Source organism: Onthophagus taurus, chromosome 3, assembly GCF_036711975.1.
Source record: "Onthophagus taurus isolate NC chromosome 3, IU_Otau_3.0, whole genome shotgun sequence".
NCBI classification, from domain to species: Eukaryota; Metazoa; Arthropoda; class Insecta; order Coleoptera; family Scarabaeidae; genus Onthophagus; species Onthophagus taurus.
Genome location: NC_091968.1, coordinates 4,126,672 through 4,147,147, shown reverse-complemented (window position 1 = coordinate 4,147,147; position 20,476 = coordinate 4,126,672). Strand labels below are relative to the sequence as shown.

At 32.2% G+C, this 20,476-nt stretch overlaps 3 protein-coding genes across 3 annotated transcripts in view; 1 reads left to right on the top strand and 2 right to left on the bottom strand.

The window, feature by feature from the left end:
• The first annotated feature begins 1,386 nt into the window (after positions 1–1,386).
• On the top strand, positions 1,387–2,418 carry LOC111417500 (FSHD region gene 1). The gene is made up of 3 exons (XM_071195174.1): positions 1,387–1,573; positions 1,635–2,001; positions 2,053–2,418. The coding sequence occupies exons 1-3, from the start codon at positions 1,515–1,517 to the stop codon at positions 2,398–2,400; spliced, it is 774 nt and encodes a 257-aa protein (XP_071051275.1). The 5' UTR covers positions 1,387–1,514; the 3' UTR covers positions 2,401–2,418.
• A 230-nt stretch (positions 2,419–2,648) lies between these two features.
• Positions 2,649–17,263, bottom strand: LOC111417495 (ubiquitin protein ligase E3A). Its single transcript, XM_023049789.2, has 8 exons — positions 16,980–17,263; positions 16,567–16,750; positions 16,263–16,512; positions 15,985–16,173; positions 14,943–15,931; positions 10,047–10,397; positions 9,828–9,995; positions 2,649–3,351 (listed from the first exon to the last, which is right to left on the bottom strand). Exons 1-8 carry the CDS (start codon positions 17,021–17,023, stop codon positions 2,857–2,859), a joined length of 2,670 nt encoding a protein of 889 aa, XP_022905557.1. The 5' UTR covers positions 17,024–17,263; the 3' UTR covers positions 2,649–2,856.
• A 1,845-nt stretch (positions 17,264–19,108) lies between these two features.
• Positions 19,109–20,476, bottom strand: part of LOC111417511 (cyclic AMP response element-binding protein A-like) — a 39,384-nt gene continuing 38,016 nt past the window's right edge. The window contains exon 6 of the mRNA XM_071194900.1: positions 19,109–20,407. Coding sequence (XP_071051001.1) covers positions 20,198–20,407 — 210 coding nt within the window. The 3' untranslated portion in view covers positions 19,109–20,197. The remainder of the gene's footprint in view (positions 20,408–20,476) is intronic.

The window sequence follows — 20,476 nt, the reverse complement described above, 5'->3', positions numbered from 1 at the left end:
ATTTTCTTTTCACAAAAGAGGTAAAAAATACTATAAAAAACAAGAAGATGTCCCAAAAATTGATCAAGACGCTATCGAGCATGGTAATTGATGGAAAGGAACGAAATTTGATGATTTAAATGGAGCTGTAGCAATTGAATTTGGAAAATACACTTAAGTGCGCGCTTTAGATAATAGACTTTTATTTTAGGAGCCCCGCACGATGAAAGTGAAGGATCAGCACCTGAAAAAAACTTACAGTGGTTCCATTAAATTAATGTCAACATGCTTTGAAATCGGGTTATAATAAATATTTGAGGGTTGAGAAGTTACAGGAAGGTCTGATGCAATTGGGGCTATGGAACAATGGAAGAATTCTCGATACAATAATATAATCTTATTATTTTTTTTTACAAGGATTTGTACCTTTACCTTTTTCGTCGTTTTATTAAATAAGACTCTTAAGTCGAATAAACTACAAACCACAATGTGAAATAACTTAAAGACAGTGATTAAAAATAGATAAACATGAAAAAGGGGGTTTTGTTTTAATATTTTCGTTAAATCTAAAATTTTAAAAACAACCTCAAATTACCGATTTAACTTGCTTCTACTTTACCGACATAACCTAAATTGAATCTATTATCGCAATAATAATAAAAATAATCTTTATCGGTCAAAATAATTATTAAATCTTTTTAAATTAGTTAAAAAATTAATAAGGCATGTCCGAATATGATAAAGTACGTCTTGAAAAACTCGTATTAAAAGGAGAAAAGTAAGTAACCTAACCTCAAAAATTTTTTACTTAAAATTATTGTATTTTCTTTTCACAAAAGAGATGAAAAGCGTAAGCACAAACATAAAAAGCAAGAGGATGTCCCAAAAATTGATCAAGACACTATCGAGCATGGTAATTGTTGGCAAGTAACGAAATTTAATGATTTAAATGGAGCCGTAGCAATTGAATTTGGAAAACACACCTATGTGCGCTCTTTAGGTAATGGATTTTAGGAGCCTCGCACGATGAAGGTGAAAGACCAGCGCCTGAAGAAAATTTACAGCAGTTCCATTAAATGAATGTCAACTTGCTTTGAAATCGGGTTATAATAAATATTTGAGGGTGGAAAAAGATGGGAAAGTTACAGGAAGGTCTGATGCAATTGGGGCTATGGAACAATTATATAACAATATGGAATATAATCTTATTATTTTTTTTTACAAGGAATTGTACCTTTTTCGTCGTTTTATTAAATAAAACTCTTACAATTAGTCGAATAAACTACAAACCACAATGTGAAGTAACTTAAAGACAGTGATTAAAAACAGATAAACATGAAAAAAGGGAATTTATTTTAATATTTTCGTTAAAAGAATCTAAAATTTTAAAAACAACCTCAAATTACCGATTTAACTTGTTTCTACTTTACCGACATAACCTAACTTGAATCTATTATCGCAATAATAATAAAAGTAATCTTTATCGGTCAAAATAATTATTAAATCTTTTAAATTAGTTAAAAAAATAATAAGGAATGTCCGAATATGATAAAGTACGTCCTGGAAAACTCGTATTAAAAGGAGAAAAGCAAAAGTAAGTAACCTAACCTCAAAAAAATTTGACTTAAAATTATTGTATTTTCTTTTCACAAAAGAGGTAAAAAGCGTAAACACAAACACAAAAAACAAGAGGATGTCCCAAAAATTGATCAAGACGCTATCGAGCATGGTAATTGGTGGAAAGCAACAAAATTTGATGATTTAAACGGAGCCGTAGCAATTGAATTTGGAAAACATACCTACGTGCGTGCTTTAGACAATGGACTTTTTACTTTAGGAGCCCCGCACGATGAGGGTGATGGACCAGCACCTGAAGAAATACTTACAGCAGTTCCAATAAATGAACGTCAACTTGCTTTGAAATCGGGTTATAATAAATATTTGAGAGTAGAAAAAGATGGGAAAGTTACAGGAAGGTCTGATGCAATTGGGGCTATGGAACAATGGGAACCTGTTTTTCAGGTATGTATAATTTTTTTTTAAATTCATCTATACCTTTTTTATATTGCACAGGAAGGTAAATTGGCTCTGCAAGGTTCGAATGAATGTTTTTTATCTTTGGATGATGACGATAATGTGGTTGCTGATGATAAGAAAGCGTCTGAAAAGAATATGGTACAAATACGATCGCAAACTACAAAGGAGGTGAACCCAATGAAAGATGTTCCAGTGGAAGAACAAGGAAGTTTGGCCCAAATTGAGGTAAATTATATTAAAAAATTTCAAAAGTTTCAAGATAAGAGAATGCGCATTAATCCCAATGATAAAAAAGAGTTGGATAAAGCTAAAGTGGATGGGACTTTGCACGAGACATTATTAGATCGAAGGAGTAAAATGAAAGCGGATCGTTATTGTAAATAAAAAGGATTTTTTTAGAAATTTTATTTCTAATTAATTACTTTATCATTTTTAACTTACCTTTCTTATTTCATTCAATCCTGGTATAATTTAATTAAAGCATAAAATCTCACTTTCCATGAATAAAATTCCAAATCACTTTTCACAAATAATTATAGGAAAATGAATTATTATTTGTGACCAAATATGATTTATTTACAAAAAAAACTCAGTTATTACAGACCTAAAAAAAATAGAAGAAAACAGTCACAGATTGAAAAAACAACTTAATTATTAATCATGTTTTTTATGACTCCAATTTTTTTTTTAACCATACACAATAATTAGTTCATAAAGAACATACAGTGAAAGAAAGAAACGTAAACTTAATAGTGAGCGGTGAAAATTAATAAAAGAACGTGTCTGTACTGTCTCTTTATGTACACACAACGAAAACTCGACACATTTCTTTCACGTTTATTATAACATACCAAAACCTTGATAATAATTGATCGCTTTCACTAATCGATCTTTCAATTTTTCTTTCGACGAATACTCTGGCAATAAAAGCACGTTGAAACACGTGTGAGCGGTTGGTAACCGGTCCGAATCCGGCCCATTTTTTGCAATGACCAGTTTTAATTTGCTCAATCCCCCGATCGGGACTCGATCCGATCCGGTCGTAAATTGCAATAATTTTCGTTTTTCTTCTATCGAGAACGCGTGTACGACCGACCAGAAATGTTTAATGATCGGCGAATCACTTGTGTATCCCCCGTCGTATTCCGTTGCTTGCTCCAAACTGTTGAAATTGAACGTTTTACTACCACATATTAATAATTCGACTTCTTCCGGACGGAACAGTAACTCTAATGGTGACTCATCAGTTACCATTTGGAAGCCTTTATAAAAGGCACGAAATTGTTTTTCGACTGATTTATTTAATAGGAAATCTGCGTACATTTCTACAAACTCCTAAAATTGAAAATATTTTTAGTTTTAATGTAATTTAAATTGCTGAAAGGTTGGGAAAAAGGCTCTCTTATAACTGTCCCTCGCCGATTTTGTTGTAAGATTTACGTATTTTTTTATACGTGCTAATAAAGCCCTTGGGGTAAGTTATAAGGGTGATATTCACTTTTAAGGATCTTTTCATTGATGTATCACACATATATCTGAGGTATTTAGGAGGTAAACTACCCTGCTTGTTTGGAATAATTTAAAAACTAATCTGTCGATTTTAGCAGCATTAAGTACCCTAATAGTACGTTTAATAAAAATAACGCCCTATAAATTCAAAAAACTAAGTGTAGAAAGAAGAGGAGACTTTACTGAGGATGAAAATGGCAGGAATATAGAGACAGAAATATAGAATATAGATAACAGGAAAGGAAAGAAAAATAATGGAGGAGATGGAGAGGTTTGGGATAGAAATAATAGGAATTGGTGAAGCGAAAAAGAAGGGAAGGGACAATTATCAAACAATTATAGTCTATGCTTTTCAGGAGTCCAAGGAAATACTTGGAGCAAGGAGGGAGTAGGAATAATTATAACAGGGGAACTAAATAAAAAAGTAAATAAGTATGCACCAGTAAATTCAAGAATTCTGGAATTGGGAATTGACCTAAACAGAAAAGTGAATATAATTCAAATCTACGCACCAACAGAAGGAACAGAAGAAGAAGAAATACGAGATTTTTACTCAAGTCTGCAGAAAACCTTGGATAAATCCAGAGAATTTATAATGAGAGACTGGAATGTGAAAATAGGTAATGATATACACAAGGGAGGAGGTAGTATAGGAGAATATGGGGATCAAGGAATGCTGGAATTTTGTTAAATAAACAACTTATTGATTGAAAACACTATGTGGAGTCAGAGGAGGCAAGATAAATACGTGTTTGTGGCGGAAGAAAGGAATGCTAAGAGTATTATTGGTTACATCACATACACCTGGAATCTCCAAAACAGAGTCGAGGAGGTAAGGACTGAAGTAGAAATGAGAACCAACCACAGACTAGTTAGTAATTAGGCAGCTACTAATAATATAGAAATCGAAAGAGAAGAGATGAAAACCTACACGAAAATAAACATCCATAAACTAAGACAGGAGGATGACTAAAATACCAAGAAAAAACAAACAGCGAATTTCAAAAACTAGAACAAACAGAGAATTTTTAACATTGGAAGAAAAGTGGAGTATTTTTAAAAAGATAATGCGAAATAAAGTTATGAAGGTGCGTGAAATGGGAAAATATAATAATCAGACAAAGAGAACACACTGGTGGCATAAAGAGGAATAACAGGAAATTCTGGAATTAAATAAGAAAACTAAAGGGAGATCAAAGGAAATAAATAAAAGCCGTCAAAGATAAAAACAACGATATAAAGACAACTACAAATAAAATTCTGGACATATGGGCGGATTTTTATGCAGAAAACTTCAAGGACGGAAAACGGACACAAACATGGAGGAAGGAAGAGAAGATGAGATAAGGGAAGACATTATAGACATAGCAACTGAAGAGATAACAATGCAAGAATTAGGGGAGGCAATGATGAAGATGAAAACAGACAAGGCTTGCTGCAAAGACAAGATAGATCCGGAGATGGTAAAATATTAGGGAATAAAAGGAAAAGAGTGGCTTCTAAGTATATATAAAACCGCATGGGGGTTGGAAACAATCCCGAAAAATTGGGAAGATGATATCATCTTAACAATACATGAAAAAGGAAGCTACTAGAACTGGAAAATTACAAAGCCATATGCCCATCATCTACAAATTATAAATTATACACAAAGATAATAGAAAAAATGTTAAGAAGAGTAGTGGAAAATAAACTAGACGATGAACAAGCAGCATACATGTATATCATCATATGAGTACTTGGGCAGTATAACATCACAAGATGTAAGGATAGACAATTAGACATAAATGCAAGAATAAGGAAAACAAACAACGTTTGTCATTACTCTAAACAGAATCGTTTTTGGGAAGAAGAAGATAGATAAAAAGATAAAATTGAAAGTGTACAACTCGGTGGCAGTCCAAATATTAACATCTGCCAGTGAATCATGGAGACTCCAAGATAAACAAGAAGGAAAGATCACAACAATGGAAATGAAATTTTTACAGAAAATAGTGGAGATGCTATGGTATAGGATAAAGAATGAGGAAATAAGACTGGGAGTAGATGAAGAGGAGATAATCAATAAAATAGATATATATATATATATATAACAGCGAAAGTATGGCCTAAAATAAGGTTTACGTATTTTTCTCCAGGAGTAAGTTGGGAATTGACACTTTTAAGGATCTTTTCATTGATATATCACACATATATTTGAGGGATTTAGGAGGTAAACTACACCGCTTTTTTGGAATAATTTAAAAATTACCCTGTCGATTTTGGCGGCATTAAGTACCCTAACAGTATGTTTAAAAATATTAACTACTTGTAGTTCCCCTGCGAAGTTACAGAGTAAAATAGATAACCCTTTTCTGTAAGAATAATGTGATAAAACAATATTTTGAACAAAATCATACATTAACTTCTGCCCATATAAAATATGTACTTCCCAAATACTGGACAAAACATTACTGGATTCTTGGAGTAGTCGGATGTTAAGTTTAAACATTTGTCTATACCTGCACGGACAACAGATCAAATACAATCACTTAATTTAATACCTTCTGATGAGTTATTGTCTACCAGTACGACGTCAATTTGCATCAGAGACATAATATTTTAAAATTGCAAGTACTAACGCATAACTAGTTGTCTTCCCCGCGATTTATTAATGTTTTTAAATACGCGTGGTTTACAAGTGTGTATATGTTAAGTAGATGAGAGACCAGAACAGTTTGAAAATCCTGCGGACGCGGACGTTTACTTTTTGAGTGGAAAACCAATATGAAATATCTATGGGGACATAGCTGTTGTGTATGGTGTGTACAATCTTCGCGTTTAAAACATTTTTTCCATGATGTTCATTATTGCCAACAATACATTGAATAAAAATATCTTAAGAAAAACAAATTAAACTAAAACGTAGAATACCATCTATAATATACAACCATTTCTTTGTCAATTGTATTTTAACTCATTATTAATAAATATTTCCTGATTACCTATTATTCCTGATAAGTTCTTTCAAAGTACTATTTAATGTATAACCCCAGCTACACCTAAATGTCGAATAGGGCCTATTTTACAGCATGAATCTTAATTTGCAATTACGATTTTCTGCAAAATAGTGTTCAAAAGTGTAAGTTTTATCAAATTATTCGTACGGAAAAGGGTTGTCTATTTTACCCCATAATTTCGCAGGGGATGGTCAGAGGTAAATGGGAAAAAACTTCTTCTCCTGATGCTTATGTCTGATGACGTCGCATAAATCTTTTCCTATTCCTCCATCCATCTTTTCCAGTCCCTCCAATTCCTAGCTAATTCCTTTATATCTGCTAGAGTCTCCCTTCTTTCGTCCCACTTCTTCCTAGGCCTTCCCCTCTTGTTCTTATCCTTATTCTTTGTTTCAAATACTTTTTTTATTATTATGTTATGTTCCATTATGCTTTCTCTCTATTTTGCTGATTATCTCCTCTTCATCTACTCCCAGTCTTAGTTCTTCATTTCTTATCCTATACCATGGCATCTCCACTATTTTCTGTAAAAATTTCATTTCCATTGCTGTGATCTTTCCTTCTTGTTTATCTTGGAGTGTCCATGATTCAGTGGCATATGTTAATATTGGGATTGCCACCTCCTTTTCCCAAAAATTGTTCTGTTTAGAATATGATATACGTTGTTTGTTTTCCTTATTCTTGCATTTATGTCTAGGTCTATCCTTCCATCTTGTGATATTATACTGCCCAAGTACTCATATGATGATACTTCTTCTATGTTTTGTTCACTAGGTCGCCAGCATTATGTCGTCAGCATAAGCAATAGTAAATTATCTTTTTTTACTAGCTTCAAACTTTTATAACCTATTATTGTTTGATATTTATTTGTTCTTGTTATTGTATTTTTTTATCACTGTGTCCATTAATATTATAAATAACAAGGGGCTTAGGCTATCGCCTTGTTTTATTCCCTTGTTCATTTCGAAAGTTTTTGATGTTTCTCCCTTCATTTGTACTATACCCATGACTTTCTTGTACAGGTTTTCAATTATTTTTATTAGTTTTTGTGGCACCATTAGTTGTTCTAGACACTTCCATATAATACTATGGTTAACCGTCTCAAAAGCTGCTTTTAGGTCCAACAATATTAGGTATATTCTCTATTTTCCTTTCAATGATATTTCGGATTACATGAATGTTATCGTTCGTTTGTTGGCTTACTCTGGTCCATTACTACCATCTTTTAGATAAATTTATCTTATAGATAAACCCATCTACTAGCCAATCAGAGCGCGTAAAATAGCCGTAACCGTGGTAATAATCTCTTAGATAGCTTAACCAGAAGATGGTAGTAACGAGCCTCTGTATGCTGCTTGTTCGTCTTCTAGTTTATTTTCCACTACTCTTCTTAACCTTTTTCCTATTATCTTTGTGTATAATTTGTAACTTGTAGATGATAGGCATATGGCTTTGTAATTTTCACAGTTCGAGTAGCTTCCTTTTTCATGTATTTGTAAGATGATATTATCTTCCCAATCTTTCGGGATTGTTTGCAATTCCCATGCAGTTTTATATACACTTAGAAGCTACTCTTTCCCTTTTATTCCCGAATATTTTACCATCTCCGGATCTGTCTTGTCTTTGCAGCAAGCCTTGTCTTTTTTCATCTTCATCATTGCCTCTCCTAATTCTTGCATTGTTATCTCTTCAGTTGCTAAGTCTGTAGTGTCTTCCCTTATCTTATCTTCTCTTCCCTGCTCCATTGTATGTGTCCATTTTCCGTCCTTGAACTTTTCCACATAAAAATCCGCCCATATGTCCACAATTTGATTTGTAGTTGTCTTTATCTCGTTGTTTTTATCTTTGACGGCTTTTATTTGTTTCCTTTGATCTTCCTTCCGTTTTCTTATTTAATTCCAGAATTTCATGTTATTCCTCTTCATTCCACCAGTGTGTTCTCTTTGCCTGATTATTGTATTTTCCCATTCGACGCACCTCCATAGCTTTATTTCGCATTATCTCTTTAAAAACACTCCACCTTTCTTCCAATGTTAAAGTCTCTGTTTGTTCTAGTTTTTGAAATTCGTTGTTTGTTTTTTCTTGGTATTTTAGTATTCATCTCTTCTCTTTCGATTTCTATATTATTAGTAGTTGCCTAACTATTAACTAGTCTTTAGTTGGTTCCTATTTCTACTTCAGTCTTTACCTCTTCGACTCTGTTTTGGAGATTCCAGGTGTATGTGATGTAATCAATAATACTCTTGGCATTCCTTTCTTCCGCCACAAACGTATATTTATCTTGCCTACTCTGACTCCACATAGTGTTTTCAATCAATAAGTTGTTTATTTAACAAATGCATTCCAGCATTCCCTGATCCCCATATTCTCCTATACTACCTCCCCCCTTGTGTATATCATTATCTATTCTCGCATTCCAGTCTCTCATTATAAATTCTCTGGATTTATCAAAGGTTTTCTGCAGACTTGAGTAAAAATCTCGTATTTTTTCTTCTTCTGTTCCTTCTGTTGGTGCGTAGATTTGAATTATATTCACCTTCCTGTTTAGGTCAATTCCCAATTCCAGAATTCTTGAATTTACTGGTGCATATTTATTTACTTTTTTATTTAGTTCCCCTGTTATAATTATTCCTACTCCCTCCTTGCTCCATGTATTTCCTTGGACTCCTGAAAAGTATAGACTATAATTGTTTGATAATTGTCCCTTCCCTTCTTTTTCGCTTCACTAATTCCCATTATTTCTATCCCAAACCTCCCCATCTCCTCCATTATTTCTCTTTCCTTTCCTGTTAAAGTTGTAATATTCCACGTCCTCATCTTTATAACTTTCCTATTTTTTCTTTGCGTTTATTTATATTCCTGCCATTTTCATCCTCAGTAAAGTCTCCTCTTCTTTCTACACTTAGTTTTTTGAATTTATAGGGCGTTATTTTTATTAAACGTACTATTAGGGTAATGCCGCCAAAATCGACAGAGTAGTTTTTAAATTATTCCAAACAAGCAGGAGTTGTTTATCCCCTGAAACACTCAGATGTATGTGTGATATATCAATAAAAAGCTCCTTAAAAATAAATATCAGAGTTACATTCACCAAATTTCGATAGCTGTTTTCGTCTTCAAGCTATAAGCGAATATATATCGTTCACCCCAATTTTTAACAATTATAACTCGCCCCAGGGGCTTTGTTAGCACGTATAAAAAAATATGTAAACCTTATTTTAGTCCATACTATCGCTGTACCAAATTCGAAATTGGTGAATTCTCTTGTTAGATCAGGAAGTTGGTAAAGGTAGGTCTTATACTTACAAATTTATTTGTTTGAGTCACAGCAACCTGATCACCATTTTCTTTTAAGTCATGATTAATTAATCCTCCAAAAACGTCTTGATAACTTATTCTAAAAGTTTGCATAAAAACATCTTCTAAATCCGGTTCATTATATTCCAACATTTGTTTTAAACTATTATATAGAGTCTAAAAATAATCAATATAATTATTTTATTTACTAATTTTTTTTATTTTTACCGGATTCCATTCAGATAAATCTTCAAACGACCCCCTTTTTCCCATTAACTTCCGGTAAAGTACCATGGGAAAATTAACTGCTAAAATGATGTTGTTATAAATGGCCAAACCCAAAACGATTCCGATGAGTGTGAATTGAGCTTCGTTTTCAAAACTGGTTGGGTTAAACCAAACGGTTTGTGAGTCTTGTTGATAGGTGAACATTGCATAATCAGGATTAAAAATTTCTTCTATTACTAATTGGAAGAATTCCTTTGAAACACCTCCCTCATCGATTCCTTGCTCGTTTTCAAACTCCACGACGAGTTGCTTTTTTAAATCGATCGGGTTTTCCATTGCAATCATCTCCAACTATATTAAAAAAAATAAAAATAATTCAGCTGAATTAATTAAACTTAGGAGATAAGTAATACAAAATAGACTTCTTGACCTTTAAAATTTTTATAATAATCTTACTTGGAACTAGTTTCGACATACTAAGATATATTATAATGATCTTAAAAACAATTACCTATTTGACTCTAATACCTCTAAAATTACTGATTTTATGTATGGTATTTTTAAACAAATTGATTATAAACCAATACACTCCTTGAAAAACTCGTTACAGCTCAATTTATACACAAATGTTGATACCACTGATGACTTAATTAAAATACTTAATCACATAATTCAACAAAACTATTGTCGCTTTGATCAAAAAATTTATAAACTTGAAAATGGACTTCCTATGGGTCTTTCCATTTCCGGCTTATTAGCTGATTTGTATTTGGATAATATTGAAAAGAACTTTATTGTTAATTCAAAATATCGACGACGACATTATATGTGTATGGAATGGAAATAAATTCGATCTTGATGCTATCTTATATAAACAACATCCACAAAAATCTTAAATTCACCATAGAGATAGAAAAGGACAACTGTTCAAATTTCTTAGACTTAAAAATATAAAAAAGTGACCATAATCTTAAATTTGACATTTTCAGGAAGCCTTCCTCTTTAAATACCGTCATCCCTTATGATTCCTTCCATCCCAACAACTAAAAATTAGCTGCGTTCCAAGCCTTTATTGAAATATCTTCTTATTATTATACATCCAGACTAATGGTTGTCCAAGTTGTACCATCGATAAATTACTGTATAAAAATCTTATAAAACAAGACCCTTGATACTCTACAAATAAAAATAACTTTGAAGATTATAAGACAATAACATATAACAAAATAAATTGCAAAATTAAAACCATATTACAATCCTATGGTGTGTTTGTCAGCTATAAATGTAACGGACAACTAGGTGATTCCATTTCTAATTACAAACAAAAGGAAAACGCTTTGGATTGTAGTGGTATCTTTGTTAAATGTTGTGATTGTACTTCTATGTACAGTGTGACTGTAAAGTAGCGGATATAGGCGATAAAATCATTATAAATGGTTTATGAAAAAATGCCGGAAATGGGTCTAAAGATTTAAATTTGTTGCAATTTTTTAGTGTAGATTTCAAATTTTTTCAGGCATTTTTAAACTAGATATGACGTCATCGAATTCAAATTTATATAAATGACAAAAGTACCAATATAAGTAACTATGGTAACCAATTATTTTAAACAATTCCCTGCGTGTCAAAAACTGATTTAGTAAAGCTTCTTGCAGTTTGGTGGCGCGCCATCTTGTTGGAATAACTGCCTTTGAAAAAATTTAAACATCTTTTTCCAGCTAAGGTTTCCTCAAATCTTTTGCGGATATTGGGTGTGCGACTTTCTTGGCTAATTTGGGTTTCTGGGTAACCCAATACCGACAATTTTGTCTATTTACTTGTCCACTCATCATTGTCATAATAATTCACCTTAGGGGAATTTCATATGGTACACGTTAGGGTTTGCATACACAGTTTTGCCATAAACACTCAGTTAAAGACAGTTGGAGCTACGTGACGGTATGTGTAGGACAGTTATCTACACTACTGTGCACGATATATCAAACTAACAATGGACAACGACGATCTGATAGCTGTACTTGGCTTAACACTTGTTCTACAGAATAGAAAAAGAAGAAGAGCTCGTTCGGAATGGTGTAAACGCTGGTTATTGAAAAGAAAGCAGTTCTCTCACGTAAATTTATTAAGCGAATTGAGATTTACACCAACAGATTACAAAAATTATTTACGAATGGATGAAAATCTTTATTTGAAACTGTTATCATTGATCACTCCGTTAATACGAAGACATGATACTGTTATGAGAAATGCAATATCAGCACATGAGAGACTATCAGCAACATTACGATTTCTTGCTACAGGAAGAACATACGAGTGTCTTAAAGTGTCATACGAGTGCGATACTTGAACAAACTGAGAAGTCTGAGAACTGTACATGCAAGCTCGCCGGATGCCACATACGCCTGGTTATGCATGCGCGCAAACATAACCGAGCGGCAGAAAATATCAATTTTGATATTTGCTTGGTTGCATGTACAATAACTGTATAATTTTATCACATACACGCTAGGGTTTGCCTGTCGGTTATGCATGTAAGGCTAAAACCATCATGCAAACCCTATGGTCTCCATTACAGTAACATGAGGATTTTCTTATCCAGTCAAAACCACGTTTTATTGAACCACTCCTGAAGCATTTGTCAAAACTGTCAAAATATCATGTCCTAATAAAAATATAATCGATTGCCGACATTTCCCGGAAAATTTCCTTTCTGGTGGGCAAATAAAACATGGGGCTTACCATTTAAAATTTTCTCTTTCTTGCCATTGAACGGGAAAAAAAGGTAATTCACTTTTTGCCCACCTGTACAAGATATTGTGATACAGCAAACGATGATATATTTGACAGTATTTGAAGAGTAATCGTGCCAATTTAGAGCTTTTTTTGAATGAACGTTTGCTGAGATATGGAATTTTAAAAAGCATGGTGAAAATTGCCAAGAAAAATTTAAAATCAAAATAACTCGAAAACAAAAATTGCTAGGTACCAATAACTTTTATCAAAGTCAACTTATTTTTTCGCATATAATTAAAAGGTGCAATAAAAACTATAGCATTCCATTTAAAATAACGGAGAAACGAATCTTGGAAATACTTTAGATCGAAAGGTCGGTATGAACCTCCCACATACACAAAATTTCAGAAATGTAGATGCAATGCAACAGAAATAAAACGGGTGTTGCTGACTTTTTGGCGGACACTGTATACAGGTGTTTCAGGTTTTTGTAGCAAGACTTTAACAGTCAATAGATCTTTTAAAATTAACACAAAAACTTTGAGTTGACTGTGAGTTTTTAAATGGAACATCCTGTATATTTTAAGGTTTTTGGATTCCTTTTGACAAGGTGTTACAAAATGCCATAAGGTTTTAATGCTTTAAACTGCATAGCTTTCGAGATATTGAACTTTTATTTAAAAAGATTTGACATAGCAACAACCAAATAGACAACCAAAGCCTTCACGTCATAGAAATGGGCGGAGCTTATACCGACTCCAAACATCACCGGTAAATCACCATATGCAATTTTTCATTAGTATTTAAATAAAATAAACTAAGTGACTTATTCAGTCTATTATGGTGTCATTATGGAATAGACAACCTAAGCCTTGACGTCACAGGGTGGACCTTATACCGACTCCAAACAATTTCGTTGCTAACGATAAATCGTCAAAAAATGTCATTTGAAATGTGATCACCTAGTTTATTTTATTTTAACTCTAATGAAAAATTGCATATGGTGATTTACCGTTAGCAACACAGTTAGCAACGAAAATGTTTAGAGTCGGTATAAGCTCCGCCCATCTCTGTGACGTCAAGGCTTAGGTTGACTATTGTTTGGAGTTGGTATAAGCTCCGCCCACCTCTGTGTCGTCAGACTTAGGTAGTCTATTCGAGCGGAAACTGTCTCCGTTACCATAGTAACACACATAACAATAGACTGCCTAAGTCTGACGTCACAGAGGTAGGCGGAGCTTATACCGATTCTAAACAATTTCGTTGCTAACTACAGTTGCTAACGATAAATCGCTATGAAAATGTCATTTAAAATGTCTCTTAGTTTATTTTATTATAACACTAATTGAAAAATTGCATGAAGATGTTTGGAGTCGATATAAGCTCCGCCCATCCCTGTGACGTCAAGGCTTAGGTCCATAATTCCATAATTTGATTGTCGCTACGTCAAATCTTTGTAAATAAAAGTTGTAATATCTCGAAAATTATGCAGTTTAAAGCATTAAAACCTTATGGCATTTTGCAACACCTTGTCAAAAAGAATCCAAAAACCTTAAAATATACAGAGTGTTTCATTTAAAAAACACACTCACCATGTCGCAAGTCACCATGCCGTCATCATTTTTATTTTATTTCTACGCCAAAATATGCGGAAAATAGTTTCAAGTTACATTTATTTAAAACTTTTTTTAATATAAGTTGAAGTTTAGGCTGTAGAACAATTATTCCAAACTTTTTGTACACCCTGTATGTATAGTCTTACTTTTAGTCTTCAAGAAGCAGTGTTATGCTACTGAAAAATCTTATTTATCACTAAAGGTTTTCACTATCACTAAATATTTAGTGGTAGTGCAATTTTTTTTCACTATCACTAAATATTCAGTGATGATGAAATTCGTATTTTAACTACCACTGAAGAAGTAGTGGTAGTGAAACGCTTATTGCATTTATTTTTTAGTGCATTATGGCCAACCCTGATTGTAATAGACCATTTCCATACATATTGTTTTGTAGATTTGGCTGATGATGACATCTTAGTATGCCGAAACTAGTTCCAAGTAAATAAAGTTGATTATTAAAAAAATGTTGAAGGTCAAGAGATTACTTATCTCCTAACTTTAATACCTCTAATATTATGGATCTTTTAGAATAAATTAAATTTACCTCAACTAAAGCGTCGTCAATAATATGATCCCTCCTAACTTTTAATCTCAAATATGGATTTGACGGTTGTCCAATAACACTTTGCATAAAACTTATTCTCCTATTATCAAACATTCGTATCCGATTATCAAAGTACAATCCTAACGTTTTCGTTGGCGGCGTTAAAATAAATGAATACGTCATAAAACTGAATTTTCCCAAATCACTCTTAAAATTAGCAAAATCTCTATCCATCTCAACCGTATCGCTCAATGGTTCGTTATAAAACTCGCTAAACGGTATAAACGGTTTTCGACTATCCAAAACGTTCACACCAAGCATTGTAGCTAATGGATCGATCGGATAACTAGTTTTTGATAATTTCAAATCATCGTATTCCTCTCGTAAATCAGGCGATTCCATAACTCCAGCTAAAATGTTTGCGTAATATAAAATTTTCATTAATTTCGTAGCTGACGTCACAACAGTATCATCTTGAACATCTTGCGTATAAGTATTAAAACCGGTGATAACCCTCAATGTAATTAATTGTTGTAAATTCTCCAAGATATTTTGCATATTACTTCGTCCGGGTCCCGACCAAGCGAGCGCTAATTTCGCTTGCAAATCTAAAGATAAGTGTTCTAAAGCTCTACAAAGCATTGGAAGCGCCATTTCGACAAAATCGCCTGTACCCAGAGCGGGAATTTCGAATACAATTAGGATGATGTTGATGATTTCATCACTGGTAAAATTGATGAATTTTGCTTTTAGTTCAATTTCTAAAACGGAGGCTAAAGTAACTAGGGCGGTTACTAATGAACCTTCGAAATGTGTTGTATTTAATTTAAATAGGGCTCGATAAGCTCTTCTTACTGAGGGTAAGTCAACAATGGGAATTGTTTTTCTAGATTCTCCGCCTGCGGACGGAGATACACAACTATCTTCATCTTTATCCTTTTCGCCTTCTAACGAACGCACATCTTCTTTTTTTAATGTTGTTAAATCAGCTAAAAATAAATATTTATTTATTTTATTCATTTCATTTAGTAGTATTTCTCACCATTTGTTTTGTCTAACATTGCATCAATTGGCGAATTCATATCGTTTTGTAAGAAACTATTCGACAGTTTCGACATGTTACTAAACACAGCTCCTAATATTTTCACTAATGGGACATATTTCCCCGTTTCTTCACACAAGTCTATTATCTCGTAACATTTTTGTTCCGTCAAATAAGGTATACTTTCCTCTAAAATTATAAAAGATAAATTACAACCAAGATCTCTTTGTTTATAGATAATAAACAAAGTGTATTGTATCCTCTAAAAATAGCCTTACCTGTTTTTAATTCACTGCTGGCACAAGAAGGTTCTGTATTCAAATTTAAATGTAAATCATTACTAGGTAAATCAGTTTCAGCCGTTGTAGGCGAACTTTTCTCCACACCTTTAGCATTCAACATAATTTGACTATGTGTTCTAGGCATTTTGTTTGGATGTCTCTCACAAAGCCTTGCGTCTTGTGAAAACAATTGAATAGCTTGAGCTGCTGCTTCGTTAGCAGACAAAGTATTTACCTTAAACACAAACTAAAACAAAATCATTTAAATTTAATTTAAAAATCAAATGTACCAAAAACTTACAGATTCACTAGATCTACAATAAATATTATTGCAATTCGAGTTGCCACAACCATCTATGAGCTGATAGAAATATCTCTCGATGAGCTTCTTAGCTGCTGCACGTTTCATTTCGTTGTCAGGGCCGTCTAAATCGCCCCTTTCGCCGATTTTGATATCACCACTTGACGAAGCCTCCGGGTTGGTCCTGTAGAGTACATTTTAATAAGTGAAACGTTGGAATCGAAATGAAACGAGCGACAAAGCCGCAAACCAAGTCGAAACTGACAAAGAGCCGTACGAAAATACCCAAAGACGATGACATTCAACATTTGACGTTTCAAACCTAACCTCAAACGGGCACAAACAAAACGTTATTTTTACCCGTGCGAATCGTCGGGGAGGCGTATTTTCGTATGGGGTTACGCAATGTTTACCTTGAAGCGTCGTCCGGGACCAGGTTTCTGTCCGGCGAGCTCATAGAATACGTGGGGAGCTATGCGAAGGATACTACGCGAGATTTTGGTTTTGAGGTTATGTTCGTGCGCGGGTTTTTTTTATTACATTTATGCGCGATTTTCGATGCGTGTATTTCTGGGTATATAAAGCTTCGAATCCGGTAGAGATTTTCTTTTTGAAACTTATATTTATTTGATCTTTAATCGGACGATTTTAGTTTATTTGACAGATGTCACTTTTTTACTAAAACGTCAAGAGCGTCATCGTTGGACAGATTTTGAACTAACACTAAAAATAAACTATTTTCTTTATTTTAAACGTATGTTTCGGGGAAATCGTCTTTTTATTGGCTACAAAAATAATGTTAGTTTACTTTTTATTATTATCCGTTTGAAATGTTTGTGTTGTCACGAATCATTTAAAATTATTATTACCCAAAAATATTAATAACCAAAAGATGGCGCTACGATAGATCGATTTAATTTTTTAATTTCTTTCTCAATAATTTAATAATAATCGTATCCGCCCCATTTTTTTAATTGTTATAGCTTTTAAAATATTTTATTTATAAAAGCGTATTCGATTTATTTTTTAATTAAATGGAATGTTTAATTTTTTTAGTAGTTATTAGCGCCATCTACTGATCCTTAATGCTAGCTACTGTTTGTAAAAGACTAATTATTGCTATCAGAAGATTAAATACTGCTAGTAAAAGACTAAAAACTGCTTGGAAAGAGGAAATACTATTTGAAAAAGTTGCCTACTGCTTCTAAAATGCTAAATACTACAGAAAAAAAGCACAACTTCCTTGGAAAAGACTAAATGCTGTTTTCAAAATAATAACTATTGCTTCCAGAACACTAAACACTGTTCTTAAAAGTTTTGACCTACTTGGACAGGCGGAATACTGCTTCCAAAACTACTTATTGCTTTTAAAGACTTTAATAATTGCTTGGAAAAGTGATATGCTTTCTAAAAAGCTACCTCATCGTGTGACAGATTTTGAACACTTAAAAATAAAGTATTTTCTTTATTTTAAACGTTATGTTTTGAGGAAATCGTCTTTTTATTGGCTACAAAAATAAGGTTAGTTTACTTTTTATTATTATCCCTTTGAAATGTTTGTGTTGTCACGAATTATTTAAAATTATTATTGCCCAAAAATATTATTGAGCAAAAGATGGCGCTACGATAGATCGATATAATTTTTTAATTTCTTTCTCAATAAATTTAATAATAATCGTATCCACCCCAATTCTTTAATTGTTATAGCTTTTCAAATATTTTGTTTATAAAAGCGTTTAATTTATTTTATGAGGAAATGTTTAATTTTTTAGTAGTTATCAGCGCCATCTAGTGGTGCTATCAAGTGATCCTGAATGCTTGATACTGTTAGCAAAAGACGCAAAAGACTAATTATTGCTATCACAAGATTAAATATTGCTAGTAAAAGATTAAAAACAGCTTGGAAAGAGGAAATACTATTTCAAAAAGTTGCCTACTGCTTCTAAAATGCTAGATACTGAAGAAAAAGACCACAAATTCCTTGGAAAAGATTAGACACTGTTTTATTGCTTCTAGAAAGCTAAATACTGCTGTTAAACGTTTTGACCTACTTGGACAGGCGGAATACTACTTCCAAGACTACTTATTGCTTTCAAAGCCTTTAATAATTGTTTGGAAAAGAGATATGCTTTCTAAAAAGCTACCTCATCGTTGGACAGATTTTGAACTAACACTAAAAATAAATTATTTTCTTTATTTAAACGTTATATTTCGGCGAAATCGTCCTTTTATTGGCTACAAAAATAAGGTTAGTTTACTTTTTATTATAATCCGTTTGAAATGTTTGTGTTATCACGAATCATTTAAAATTATTATTACCCAAAATTATTGACCAAAAGATGGCGCTACAATAGATCGATTTAATTTTTTAATTTCTTTCTCAATAAATTTAATAATAATCGTATCCACCCCAATTTGTTAAAGCTTTTAAATTATTTTATTTATAAAAGCGAGTTTGATTTATTTTATTGGGAAATGTTTATTTTTTATATTTTAGTAGTTATTAGCGCCATCTAGTGGTTATTAAAGTAAATAAAGCGAATTTAATGTATTAACGATTCATTTTATTTTCAAAAAATAATAATAATAAGGTGAACACCCACAGTGCAAGACGCTTTAAAAACAAATAATGAGAGATAACTGTACAAAAATACTGTGTGAAAAGAATGTATAAATTCCCAACGCGAAATAAAGGGGGCAACAAATTATTACCACTTTACGAAAAGGACTTATTTTTAGCAGGTAGTTCGTTTTTTACTATATATTAGTTAATAATAAATGCGAACATCGCTTATATAAACGGGTTTAAGTCTCGTTTAATTAAATTCCCTAAATAAAAATATAACAATATATTAATTAAATGTTTTGCTAGGTTTTACAAAATAGAAAACAATATTAATCGTTCTATCACTAAATATATTTTAAATTTAACAGAAAACGACTAAGCTTTTAATATTAACTACATAAATATTATAATTATATTATTTAAAAATATATACCATTTCTTTATCTATGTAAATTGTAAATATAATAACATTTCTTTGAAACTAAAATAACTCCTTGCTATTTAATAATAATATTATATATAAAAAAAAACATTTTAAAGGAATGTTCTGCTCATTTCAATAACTAGACTTAACTCCATTGCACCATTTTCTCCAATCAAAACAACAAATCTCTCTTAAAAATTCGAATTGCAGCAGAATTATTTATTCATTAATAAATTAAGAAAAATACAGACTGTTTTGTCCTAGGATCTTTCAACTGAAACGTTGAATTGTAAATAAAACCAACAAATATGAAGAGTATTTTCATATTTCTTTTCAAACCGCTTTAATAAAGCACCTATTTAAAAACTTTTAACCTTATTTTAATTTACTATATGGTAAAAAATTCTCATTTAAAAATATATCCTTTTTAAATCTATTTTTTTTAAATTTTCCATTTGATTTCGTTTTGCGCGCATTTTATAAAGGCACTTTTAACGCCGAGTTAAGTACTTTTACGCTTATAAAATTATTTGGAAGACACAACGTTTTTTTCTTTTGTTTACCTCTGTAAATAATGCGATTTTATATAAATTTCTTTTCTCGTATGTTTTTTGTACTTTGATTTCGGGTGAACACTGGTCTCACTTTGCGAACCTTCCCATCAATTGAGGATGAGTTTTCGTTACTAACGCTTGTAATTTCGCTAATTGATTCATCAGACTACTGTTGCTATCTTCAAGCGTTTCAATTTTCTTTTTGTACTCGGAATTTTCCGATACCAAGATATCCACTTTTCTTTCTAATTGATCCATGTATTCTTTTTTCTTTCTTCTACTTTCTTGAGCCGATATCTACAAAATTTAAATAAAAATTAATCTCATTATTTAATAATCAAATTAATTATGGTATAATTCAATCAT

Bases quoted from the DNA above. Each gene is read 5' to 3' on its own strand.
- LOC111417495 (XM_023049789.2), bottom strand. From the start codon at position 17,023: ATGAGCTCGCCGGACAGAAACCTGGTCCCGGACGACGCTTCAAG. The intron at 16,751-16,979 runs GTAAACATTGCG...TGTACTCTACAG, and splicing joins GTCCCGGACGACGCTTCAAG to GACCAACCCGGAGGCTTCGT. The intron at 15,932-15,984 runs GTGAGAAATACT...ATTTATTTTTAG, and splicing joins AATGTTAGACAAAACAAATG to CTGATTTAACAACATTAAAA.
- LOC111417500 (XM_071195174.1), top strand. From the start codon at position 1,515: ATGTCCGAATATGATAAAGTACGTCCTGGAAAACTCGTATTAAAAGGA. The intron at 1,574-1,634 runs GTAAGTAACCTA...TTTTCACAAAAG, and splicing joins TTAAAAGGAGAAAAGCAAAA to AGGTAAAAAGCGTAAACACA. The intron at 2,002-2,052 runs GTATGTATAATT...TATATTGCACAG, and splicing joins AATGGGAACCTGTTTTTCAG to GAAGGTAAATTGGCTCTGCA.